Here is a 12,157-nt window from a genome sequence, read left to right as displayed (position 1 = left end):
AGGCACTCATCATTCTGGTCAGTGCATAAACCACAACCTTGAGTGAGTTCTTTTGGATCCCTAGCAATTACACTGCTCCTATAAAAAGCTAAGATGTACTTAGGTGGATATTTTTAAACGACTCAGTTTTTCCCCCCCCACGTTTAAGAAAGAGAGCTACAGACTGCTTTGTAATCATGGGGCCGAGGAATGTTGTACATCAAGCCATCAGTCCCAACAACAGCTACAATATGAGGCTGGGGCAGGGGAGCAGGTAAGAGGCACCTGGAACACCAAGCCACCTCGGATGACGGCTGAGGAACTCACTTTGCTCAATGTGACGCATAGTCTGTAAACAGGTTTCATAGGTTGTGACCTAAAAATTTCAGACTTTTTAAGTGGTGTTAGTGTGTTCAAGGACAAGGCTGACACCTGTGAAGAAATTATGGAGCTATTTCGGAGATTGATGTTCTGACATTGTTAGCTTTAATGATTCGGTTACTTACTTGAGACCTCAAAAACCATGGTTTTATTCCCAGCTCTGTTACTGGCCTTGTTGATTATTTTGAGCAAGTCACTTCTGTGCTTAAGTTTCCCTGTCCTGTAACAGGCACAGTGAGTACCAGTAGCTTTTCCTACTGCTTCAGGATTAATGTGGTAATCCTGATTAATAGATAATCTTATGAGTTTCTTCACTGCCTGAAGTAAACTTTTATAGCAATTTGTGGACTGCATCAGATTTACTGACCACTGCCGATGCTTGGGGATGACCAGCTTTACTACTGTGTTTTTGTTGGTTTTTTGATGTTTAAAACATTTTTCTAGCATAGCAGGCAAATGTGAATTGTGGATAAAGTACATAAACTTCATGGGTATCCAACATTTTGACTTGATTGGGCTGCTCTGAGGAATTGTCTCGGGCTGCATATAAAGTATATAGTACAGTTGATGTTTAGAAGTAACAAAACTACTTTTAAAAATGTTTTTTAATTACAACATAGGAAACGACAACAAAAACGTAAAACAAGCAGGTTGGACTCATGCGAGGTTCTTCTAAAGATGAAAGGATGATGGAAGATTTGGGGATGTTGATTAAATTGTCTGGTTTTAGTCTTTGTAATATGTTATCCACAGATATGAAGGGGAGATACCATTAGTTGGAGAGCTGTTTCATTCTGAGTACTGACAAGAGCAGAGTGACTTAAGTTAGTTATTTCTGTAACCAAGCAGGGAACAAATGCAGTTCAAAGTGAAACTTTCTATTTTGGAGCTTAGTGTTGTGGGAAGAAGTAGATTCTGCAACAGCAATTAAAGAACAGACGAGGCTTGGGCTTAATTAGCTTAATTCTGCTTGACCAGATTTCAAAACAGATGGTGTTTGAAATTATGACAACAGTGGCATTTTTAACTCTCAAGATTGAGTTGTGGAGATTGGAATGGGGATATGCACGTAAAAGACAAGGGAAAAACATCTGGAAGACAGGTGAAAAAGCACAAAACAATAAAAAAATGTGCTGAATAAATTTTACTGAACAAGGAAATTTCATTAAAATTACCTAATAAAATTAAAGGAGGTCTTAAAACAGAGGCTTCAAATTTAAATAGTCGTTTTATTTTGATTACTGTGTTTACAAAGGCTGTGCCCTTCAAACTGTAAAGCTGCTGTCAGACTCTTCTCAGTGGTCTTGGTAAGGATTTTACCAGGATATATGTTATGTTCAACCAAAATATAAGACATGCATACAGACTTCCAGCTAGATACCTAGGTGGAAGGACTCTTCTTCACCACCCTTCCCCAGGCATGATGTATCTATAGAACTGTAGAATATCCCAAGCTGGAAGAGGCCTGCAAGGGTCATTGAACCCAACTCCTGGCTCCACCCAGTATCACCTGAAATCCAAACCCTCTGTCTGAGAGTGATGGTCAAACACTTCCTGAGCTCCAGCACTCGGGGCTGTGCCTGCTGCCCTGTGCAGCCCATTCCGTGCTCACCACCCTCTGGTGCAGACCCTGTCCCCAGCCCCCCTGCCCCTGGCACAGCTCCATGCCGTTCCCTTGGGCCCTGTCGCTGTCACACACAGCAGAGCTCAGCGCTGCCCCTCTGCTCCCTGTGAGGAGCTGCAGCTTCCATGAAGCCTCCCCTCAGCTCCTCTGCTCTGGGCTGAGCACACCCAGGGGACTTCTTGATACTACCTGCCCTCCAGATCTTTCACCATCTTTGTATCCTTCTTTTGGACACTCTAGTAGTTCTCTGTTCTTTTTGTACTGTGGTGCCCAGAACTGTGTGCAGTACCATAGTGATGGATTGTGGTACTTGAGATGTGGCGTATAGCTTCCAGATCTGCAACTGAGGTGTTTGCTGAGCCCAAGCTTGTGCCTGGAGCTTCTGCTGGCCCAGCTACAAGTACACCAGAGCTATGGAGCAGTTATGTTGGCTCCATGTCTTGCCAAAGGCCATAGTGAATGTGCACCTGCGCTATGTGTTATGCTTTTACTCTTCTTTTGGTTGTGGTGATTGTTTTTCCTGGTAACTTAATGTTAAGCTTTGCAAGGAAACATTTTGGTGATGTGGAGCTCATTATGCAGCCTGGCAGGACACTCCTTGTCTAGACACCCCTATCTCTCTTTAAATTCTGGAGGTGTAATTCACTTGGAAGAAATAAGTGCTTATGAAAACTAGTCAAAAACCCATAGGGCCTATCTGTCCAGTGCTGGAAGTACTCATTACTGAGGTGTTGACTGATTGGCATATGAAGCCTGCAAGAAGCAGGACTGTTTATGTTTTTACTATCATGACTCTTTACTACTGCAGGAAAAAAGTCTGACAGGCTTGTGGTTTGGAATGAGGAAGAGAGTCATTTTCTGAAACCACTAGATAATCAAATTAGAAAAATCTTTTTGTTTCAACCCTAGAGCCAGTTTTGGGCAATGTGAGACCAATTAGATTTTACAACCATGGTTTCTGATCTCTATCAGTTATTAATGCTTGAACAGCCCAAACCTTTGGCAAGATGATTTTGATGGGATGTCTACAGCTTCTGGTAGTTGCATGATTTAGAGGATGATGCAGTAATTCATGGTTAAATAAGATAAAGATGAAGCTTAAGACAATGTTAAAATCGTTAAATAAGAAAGAAGGAAAAGCCCACCAACCTGTGTGTGTTTGTTTTAATATGAGAAAATAAGTCAGGAAGGTCCATTAAAGTTTGTCTCCCTGTATGACAGACGCAAAGCTTTTCCCTAAACCAGGCTTATACTCACTGTACTGCACAAGAAGTCAAAGTCCTGTGTGCTCCACAGGCAATCTCTTAGAGATTTCCTTTAGAAAAGGAAAATCTTAGAGATTTCTCTTTAGAGATGCGAGACCTGGAACATTTTCGGTGTTCTAAGGACATTTTAAATTTTTTTCAGCACGAACCAAAGGAGCTGCTGTTTCAAGCAAGAGTTATGTTGTGTCTTTATTTCTACTGCTCATTCAGCCGTATCTGGTTAGGCTTGTGGTTGTGGTCTGTGGCCTTGGTGACGTTCTTCAAATTTGGTACTGCCTGTTTGGCTTTGCGCTAAGGGCCAAGACCTGCTGGGGTCAAAATGTGGTGGTACGCTTAAAGTTGTTCTTAATCTTCTGGATTTTACTTTTTTAAATAAAAATAATTGAGTAGGCAATATCTCCAGAGAGAAGGGATTCTACAGTTGTTTAGTGAGGCTGAGGAGTTTGTGCAGGTGTCTGAGCCTTTAAGATTCTCAAAGGTAATGTCTTGTGAATTGAAACTGGTGTGGAGGTGTCCTAATTCCTAAGGGCAGGTAGGTTTATAGAAGGAAGATGTTGATAGAGCAGCTGGTATGGCTGGAAAATATCTCAGAGAGGTGGTCAGAAAGATCTGTGCATCCAAAAGCCTGCCTGCTCTCTTGAATGGTATCCATTGGCCCAAGGAAAGATAGTGCTTTTCTCTCTGGAAACCTTGAACCTATTTTATCCTTAGATTGCCTTAGCTATGATAACACCGATTCTTGACTGGGGATTCTTGCAGGTCGAGGTGGTAATTCTTTTGAAAGGAAATGCAATTTAGCAAATGGAATTTCTGTGATTTTTTATTTTTTTTATTTTTTTTCTTTTTTCCTTGATGATTATATTTCTTAGGCACTTAAGCAGTAGATATTGCAAGAAGTCTAGGTAAGTACATATCCATATGCCTTGCTAAGTGTAAGAGGCACAGAAGCTACAGGGCACACTGCAGCACCTATAGCAGCATGTTTTTTTTCTTAAATATTTAGTTGTTTGATAGCTTATGGTGGTGATGAAGCCAATATTTGTTGCACTTGAGAATCCTGCAGTGGAGGTGCAAAATGTTTTACTGTTCAGCATGAGCATAAGTAACTAAAAGAGACCATCACCTGAAATTTTTTGTGTATAGAAATAAATGATATACCATTTACATATAACCTGAAATAGGTGATATAAATTGGCATAGTCAGTGTAGTAGAAACAGTACAAGTCCATTGTGTGTATTTTAAAATCTATAGTTCAGTATTTTCCAAACATAGGGAAAGCTACTATGAAATTGTTTAGCTTGTTTTTCTCTGTACTGCATCAGGAGTGTGACTGGTAAGGAAGAGAAGTTGAGTAGCTATGTAGTTTCCATTGCAAATTCCAGCCTTAATTCCTTTGAAGATGCTTCCCTTCTTTTTGTAAAAGGGAATAAGTGTAAAAGAATATGAGGCAGTACTGCTGCTTATCTGTTGTCAGTACGCATAGCTGAGAAACAAGTTGTGGTTCTCAGGAAGGCAGACTTGCTGCGATGGATCAGGGAAGATTACTTCCTCTGGATGAAAAGAAGGAAAGCAGAAATTCTCACTCGTGTCCTTTGTATCGTGCAGCCTGTTCTTGAAACAATGTGTTCACTTAGCCTTATCAGGTCAGAATATCTCCTCATCCAACATTCTCTGTAAGTTATTTAAACGATATTATATAAAGTCATGTTAATGTTCATAAAACTAGTGTTTGCTGTTGTGTTTTAGCTTTTCGTTGAGGTATTTTTGCACAGTTGTAACGAACAACGCTCTTGATAGTCGTATGTGGAGAGTGGCACTACTTCACTGCCCTGTTTTCCAGATAGCCAGACGACAGAGAGAAAAGAAGAAGTGATGGGAACAGAAAAGCACCGTGAGCAACTTCCTAAGCAGGAGAGATCAGATGTACAAAGCCAAGATCGTGCTAGTACTAGTCCAGTGCTACCAGAGTCTGCCAAATTTACAGCACTGTAAGGCCAGTTTACTTTACAGTTTTGTACTTCAAAGATATGATGTAATCTGTTTTGTTTCATTGAGTAGAAATGACATAAACTTTTAATTAACCTCTCTTTCTTTCTGTTTTATTGAGAACAAGAAAAAAGTTCCTCATAGTAGTTTTGAAACGTTTTTGTGTCAAGTTACCAGGGCAGCAGGCAAAGGCAGATAATCTACCGAGTAACTTCTCAGCAAGACAGTTCTGTCTTGCAAGTAATAAGTGGACCTGAGGCGTCTGTACAGGATGAGCTATCCGTGGATGCAATGCATGTGTTCATAGATGAAAATGGTGAGTTTCTATAGGTGGAATAATTGCAATGTGTGAAGAAGTTTCTGTAGAAAATTTTAGTCTTCCTAAGAGGATGCTCCTCATCTTGCCTGTTACAGATTGCATGTTTTCTGTGTGCATGAAAGAAGATGGCTTAGTCATATCAGTAAATGCACTATCAGATCAGCAGTAACTAGAGTGTTCAAAATGCAGCCACACAGATGTGAAGTTTGTACACCGCCACACATACCAGAAGTTTATTTTCCAAATATCATTCTCAAGAAGTGCAGGCACAGAGCCTTTGAGCTGGGAGGGGTGGGCAAAACCTTCCTCCTCTTTACTGTTGTCTTCTCCATCTGAGTTTGAGTTGGTGCTGGCTCAGGCTTAACTCTCTCTGATGACTCTGTGATTACTTTTGTTGAGAGTCCTGATCTGCCTCCACTTTCAAGTGAGTTAACTAGTGAAGTGGTCTTAAGCCTATGCTTGGAGCAGAATTTCTCCACAGCTATTACTAGAGATTGAAGCTGTAACTTGCCTGATGGTGGTTTGTTTGAACTCTGCATGGAGTCCTGTTAGGTCCTGGCCAACACCTTTGAATTGCAGCCACTACATTTTCCCTTAAAGCTGCCTTAAGAACCAGTGTGAATGAGTATTCATGGCAGCTGGGATCCTAATCCCAGTGTTGTTTTGTTTTTCTGCTGATTCCTCCTGGCCTTGCTCACAGCGCTGCAGTTCCTTGTGTGCAGTGAGGCTGAGAGCAGCCGAATAGCATTGCCTCAGGCTTGAGTTTAACAGTCTCTTCATTTCTTCCTGAAATGAGAGTGCAGTACCTTTGGTTTTAGCAGATTTTTTTTTTCCACTGTTTTTACCTTTTCACCTCACCTTCCTGAGAAGAAAGAGAAAATTTCTTCTACAGTGAGCTTATATTAATGGATGGTCTTTCCATTTACCTTGCGTGCATTTAAATGATGGTGGAGTCCATAAGCCTCTTATGAATATGTTTCTATGAATGCTGTTTTGATTTGCTTTCTCTTTGCTATCATGGATTCTTGTGCTTATGGAAAAAGAGGTCAAAGTTTCACTTGAATTTGTCTCATTTTCTGTAAATTTTTCAGTTATTTAAATGTTAATTTGCTTTGTGAATAAAGATAAATCTAGTTTGCAAACTGAAAGCTGGTTTATATTTATACGTGTACCTAATTTTTTTGGTAAATTTGTTTGCAAAACAAATGATCATATCATGTAACTGACTTATTTTACCCATATATGTTCTGAAGGGGAAATTAGATCCTGTTATTTAAAGGCCGGCTGTCAGAAGGAAGGAAATTTTCGACATCAGCTATCAAACTGTGACTGTATTTCAAACGCTCAGTAAGTAAACCCTTATTTTTAGAAACTGAGTTTTCATTGCTTGATGCTATGAAGCAGTCTGCAGATCTGAAAGATGTGTGTGAAAGAAGAGCACTGGAGAATAAATGTATTAACCTATTCTAAAGATGTCAAAGTATGCATTTTTATTCTGTACTAGAACAGCAATTGCTTTGTAAGAATATTGGTGTGGAAAAGTGAAAATCAAAACCAGAACTAGCCTGTGTGATTTCCATTACTATCTGGGAATAGCCGAAGTCAGGCGTGGCAATATAAATGAGGTTTGTGAATAAAACAAAGTTAAGTGAGACTGTTACCAGATATTCTCTCAAGCTTATTGTTTTACTTATTTCTCTTACCTGTTGGGTCCCATCAGTATCAGCTACTGACACCATTTCCTCTGAATTCAAGCAGCAGAGCCATTTAACTTTCATGAAATGCCTAATGGTAATTTGCCACTCTGAAAAAGGTACCTGAACAATTTTGTCTTTTAAGGTCTTTTCAGAGTGATTGCACAAATCCCAGGCTTGCTATTCTGGTTTCTGCTGTCTGATGTGATACTATGTTATGCATGTTTGTAAAAAGAGTTTTAATTAATTCTGAGTGTTTTTATTGACTTATATGTTTTCCATATTGTTATAGAGTGTTAGTAAGAGTTAAGGGATGAGAGAGTTCATTGAATTAATAATAAATATTGTTCTTCAGGTTTTTGTCTTTCAGTAGAGACTTTTGAGAACCTGAGGAATATGTTAACAGTGTGCTGGTATTGTAGATAAAATGCTGTCATGAGATAAGTGAGAGTAATATTCTTTATTTTCAGCGGATGAAGAAAAAAATATCTGAGTTCATCTGAAATGTTTTTGTTTCTTCAGCAAAATGGGAAACCAACCCATGGTAGAGTCTAGTTTCAATCAAATATCTTGGTTAAGAGTTATGTAACTCCTGTAACTTTTTTCACCCCCTCTACCTAGCACAGAGTAATGCCCTCCCATCCCCTTCATCTAACTGTGAACTGAATCTGTCCTAAATGCATAAATAGTTTCAGGTCTCCTGACAGCTTTCAGTTAACCTGCTTTTATCAAAAAAGGGCGATCTTCCTTCTCTAGCATGCAGTCCTTCTAAATCTGTCCATCTATGGACATCTCTGTCATCTGTGGTCTTGCTGTACTACATTAAATGTGGGTCTTTAGTTTGTGGTTTGCAGATGTCTTGAAATGTGGACTGTATATAAAGGAGTCTGTTAAGTGTTGTTAGTAAAAGCAAGTTCAGATGTTCTCTGCAGCTGTTTACATCCATTTAACTTAGAAAGATCGGTACCTTTATTGGAAATCTTGGAATATAGGTGGTGGTTCAGACTGTAACAGAACAAAACAGCAAAGATCAATGGCTTCCTACTGGTTTACTGTTTTTGTATAGAAACAGGAATGCAGAACACGAGCTTTTCCAAGAACAGAAGAGTAATAAAGTACAAAGCAGAAATTCATATGAAAAACTGGGAAGGAGGATCGGGAAACATGAAGCGTGCCCAAAGCGGAGTTTTGCAAGAGCAGTTTGTAATATCATTAGATCAGAGAGATAAATTATAATTGTTGTTCAACTGGCAGTTCCTAGCATCAGTGCATAGATTGAAGGGTAGTCTGGGAAGGAAAGAGTTATTATTTTCTCCTCAGTTGTTCACCATCAAGTAAGCTTGTATTTAAATGATACTGAATGTCTATAGCCTATTAAAAATAGAGGAAAACTCTTATTGTCTTCCTTAAAAATAGTTCCAAAATGAGGCATCTCTCCTTCCCCATTCCCTCCTACCTCCACCAGTAGGCATGTGCAGCACTTAATGTCAGGTTAGTTTCTTGTCCATAGTTAAAGGTAAGCCAGGTAGTCACAGTTCTCAGATAAAGTTGATTTTATTATAGAAGAAAAAGGCAAGTACACAGAACAAAACAAAGCACAAGGCATAATCAGTGTTTGCTTCAGTTACAGTCTCTCTTCTGTCTATGTGGAGAGCTCTCCAGAGACATTACTCAAGGGTAGGCCCTCCTTTGACAGAGATGTTTAAGTTTAAGCGATAATAATATTGCATTCCCCACATCAGTAGCAAGTCATGTCTTGAGCTGTCATTGTGAAGGTTAGGAGGAGTTCCTGGTATGACTTACATACCTCATATGCTTGTCTGTCACATTGTTCATTGTGTTGTGAAAGAAGTCTGTACCAACAGGAGATGCTACTGTTATGAAAGGGTAGTTGAGAATAGACATGAAACACAACTCTGTCATGTCCTTAGCTTATCTCCAGACCCATCAGAAAGTTAACTAAAGGTAAGACAATAACACTGACAGTGCTTTTACATGAGGAAAAAAAAATAAATGTGTATACAAGCAATCCAAATTCAATTTTATGAGCTAAGGGGATGTGGGATAAAATTAATGCCTGGATATGAGAGGGTTCCATCTTCACTGAATAGCAGAAATAGAGTTCTGATATCAGTGAGCTCAGGTTTCAGAAGCTTATGGAGAAAACAGATAACATAAGTCTGCAGTAGAAGGTATAAGCTTTTAAAACATTTTTTTTACCCATCGTGCTCTGTACTTGGATAAAGCTTCTTCTAAAGCAAAGACATCAAACTGAGTTGAGTCAACGAAGCCCAGGTGTATGTGGGCTATGTCCTGGTGCTCTTCTTTGAGAAGACTTGGAGATGTTGGCCCAAGCCGGGTGGTGACAAGAGGTCTTTTGCTCTGGAGCTGTTGGTAGAAGCAGAAGAGCAGAGGTGCCAGCACACGTGGGGCGGGCTGTGGCACTTTTTGTGTAGCAGTGCATTTTAGAAAGGGGTTTTTATTAGGGAGAATGAACTGGTTAGTCCAAGTTAATTTAAGTGACGTGAATTGGCCAAAGGTAAATACCTTTTGAATAAGTCAAGCAAATCTGGATAAAGTATTTAAGTCTATGAAGTATTTAAATATTACTTGAAAGAAGCCATTAAATGAAGCCTTGAGGCAGACTAACTAATGATTAACAATCTTAAATTCAAATTATATCTCACTATTTCTGTCTATTGAATCCCACTATTATCTGCTCCAGCAGTAAAGCCTTAACCAATATGGCATTTCACAACAGCAATTAATAGGAATTGTAATCAAGGTAATATTTCTGTGGCCTGTGAACATTTTAATCTGATCCTCTTGGCATGGCTTCTGAAATCCATTTATCACAAATAGTGCAAAGTCTTAACGTTACCACTTTCTCACAAAACTGGTTTGGTGTTATGATTTTTTCTTTGTTCTTTGCTTTTGTGTGCTTCTTGCCCTTTCTTGGTGTGGAAGGGTTAGGTGGGCAACCTGAAAGAATAAAAATGGATTAAAATATGCCACGGAAAGCAGATATGAGTTTGAAGGACTAAAGCTTGCTTTCTGCAGGAGATCCCTGACTTTGGAAACAGTATTGTTAGATGGGATTGGCTGATTTCATGTACTGTCATGACTTCTTTTTGGCTCTACTCTGTAGTGATATGGTCTTGAGCTTATCAGGGCTAATGTATATTCCACTAGATATTGTAGTAGTTGGACTAATAGAAGTCATTACCTCTGCTGGCAGTCCTGGAAACTTTCAGAGCTTCTTAAACATGAAGTGGTCTTAATCATTTCTAAAACGATATATTGGGAATTAGAATTGTTTCAAATTAGTTTCCTATTTGTGTTTCACCAGTCCAGCTTTTGAAGAATTTTAATAGTTAGTTACATTTAAAGGTAATCTATACTTTGTAGTGATTGTATGCACGTACACATATGCACACACATACAAAGAACAGATATGTTTTCCCCATCTTAAACCTCACTTTGGCAGGTGATTCTTGTTGCTGTATTTGGTAAGTTACTTAAACATTGGCAGGTAGCTAATCAATTGTCCAATTGCTGTCCATGTAATGACCCTGACCGTACTTCTGACTGTTGTCTTGCCAGAAGCACCTCTTGCCAGCAGTCACTGGAATGGATTCCCTGCAGAGCTAATTGCCTCTAAATTTGATGCTCCCATTACCTTGCCAACTTTTCTAGCCATAAATTGCTTTGTGACGGACTTCAACATGAGAGAAAGTGCAAATTCTATTCTAAATTCATGAATTACGTTAGAAACCACTTACAGAAAGGCCGTTTGGATCTGTTTGGACTTAGAAACTTGAAAAATCTTCTTCTAACCCATTACATTATGTTCTTTAGCAACCTTTGTTTCCCTGCAGTGAATCTTTATATTTCTGTGCCATGTGGCTTAGGTGTGTTGTTGGATTTGGGGATTGCAAAGGAGAACAAGGAAGTTCACATTTGTTTTGGACTGGATACAATAATATGCTTTAAAACATGAAGTGAAAAAAGTGTCCAAGTTAAACCATTTTTAGAGATTTATACCTGTTTTTGGGCCGGTTAGAAACAAGTTGGAGTTAGTCTTACCAATTAGCATCATTAGCTAATTAGCATTTTGATGCTTCCTTTCTGTCTGCTACTGTGTGACAGAGCAGGTGTTTCAAAGGTATTTCGTTAACTGCCTTGAATGTCTCTTGTAATTAAATAACTGAAGCAGTTTTGATAAGCATTCAAAAAGATAAATATTGGCTATCATGTTATCTAGGAATTACGTGTGTAATGGCTCATATGTATCAGTGAAAATATGACCCCCTAAGACTACAGTAATCATAGTAGTAGCATTAATAATTTCCACATCAGTAGCGAGATCTGTCCCCACTAAGGAAGTCAGTAGCGTCATAAGACATCTATCAATGCCAGTGCATGAATTATACTGCAATTGCATACTCTCTGCATACTTGCTGTACCAGGCTAATCTGTTTTTCAACTGTTTGACTGCTATTCTGTATGTCCTTGCATACTGGAGGTCTTTTTCAGAAGGTCGGACAACCTCTAGTGTGTTTATGTACATATCTGTATTAAGAAAAATGTGTCTGTATTTGTTATCTCTCATTAACACAGCTTTCCCCAATGTATGTTTGAAATAATGTGGCTCTTAGAATTCTATCTTTCTGAATTACTTGGATGCCAGAGGCTGATCAATAGGCACATAACAGTTTCTGGTTTCACAGCTATGAAGAACTTCAACTCATGTAAGCTACTGCTGCTTCTTCTCCCAAGTGTCAAATGCAGAAGTAATATACTGCCTTAATCTGCAGCGTACAAAATTTGCTTATTTGAGTACTCTTTTTGATGATTAATACATGAGGTGTTCATTTTATAATTCAGTGGTGGAACTCAGGACCCTGT

General features: G+C 39.0%; 1 protein-coding gene across 1 annotated transcript in view; it reads left to right on the top strand.

Moving 5' to 3' along the window:
* Positions 1-12,157, top strand: part of PCNX2 (pecanex 2) — a 145,783-nt gene that overhangs the window by 14,987 nt on the left and 118,639 nt on the right. The window contains exons 6-8 of the mRNA XM_072331450.1: positions 5,091-5,238; positions 5,407-5,552; positions 6,809-6,902. Of these exons, the coding sequence (XP_072187551.1) occupies positions 5,091-5,238; positions 5,407-5,552; positions 6,809-6,902 (388 nt within the window). The remainder of the gene's footprint in view (positions 1-5,090; positions 5,239-5,406; positions 5,553-6,808; positions 6,903-12,157) is intronic.

The sequence above is a fragment of the Excalfactoria chinensis genome, chromosome 3 (assembly GCF_039878825.1).
Source record: "Excalfactoria chinensis isolate bCotChi1 chromosome 3, bCotChi1.hap2, whole genome shotgun sequence".
NCBI classification, from domain to species: Eukaryota; Metazoa; Chordata; class Aves; order Galliformes; family Phasianidae; genus Excalfactoria; species Excalfactoria chinensis.
This window is presented reverse-complemented; position numbering and strand designations above follow the sequence as displayed.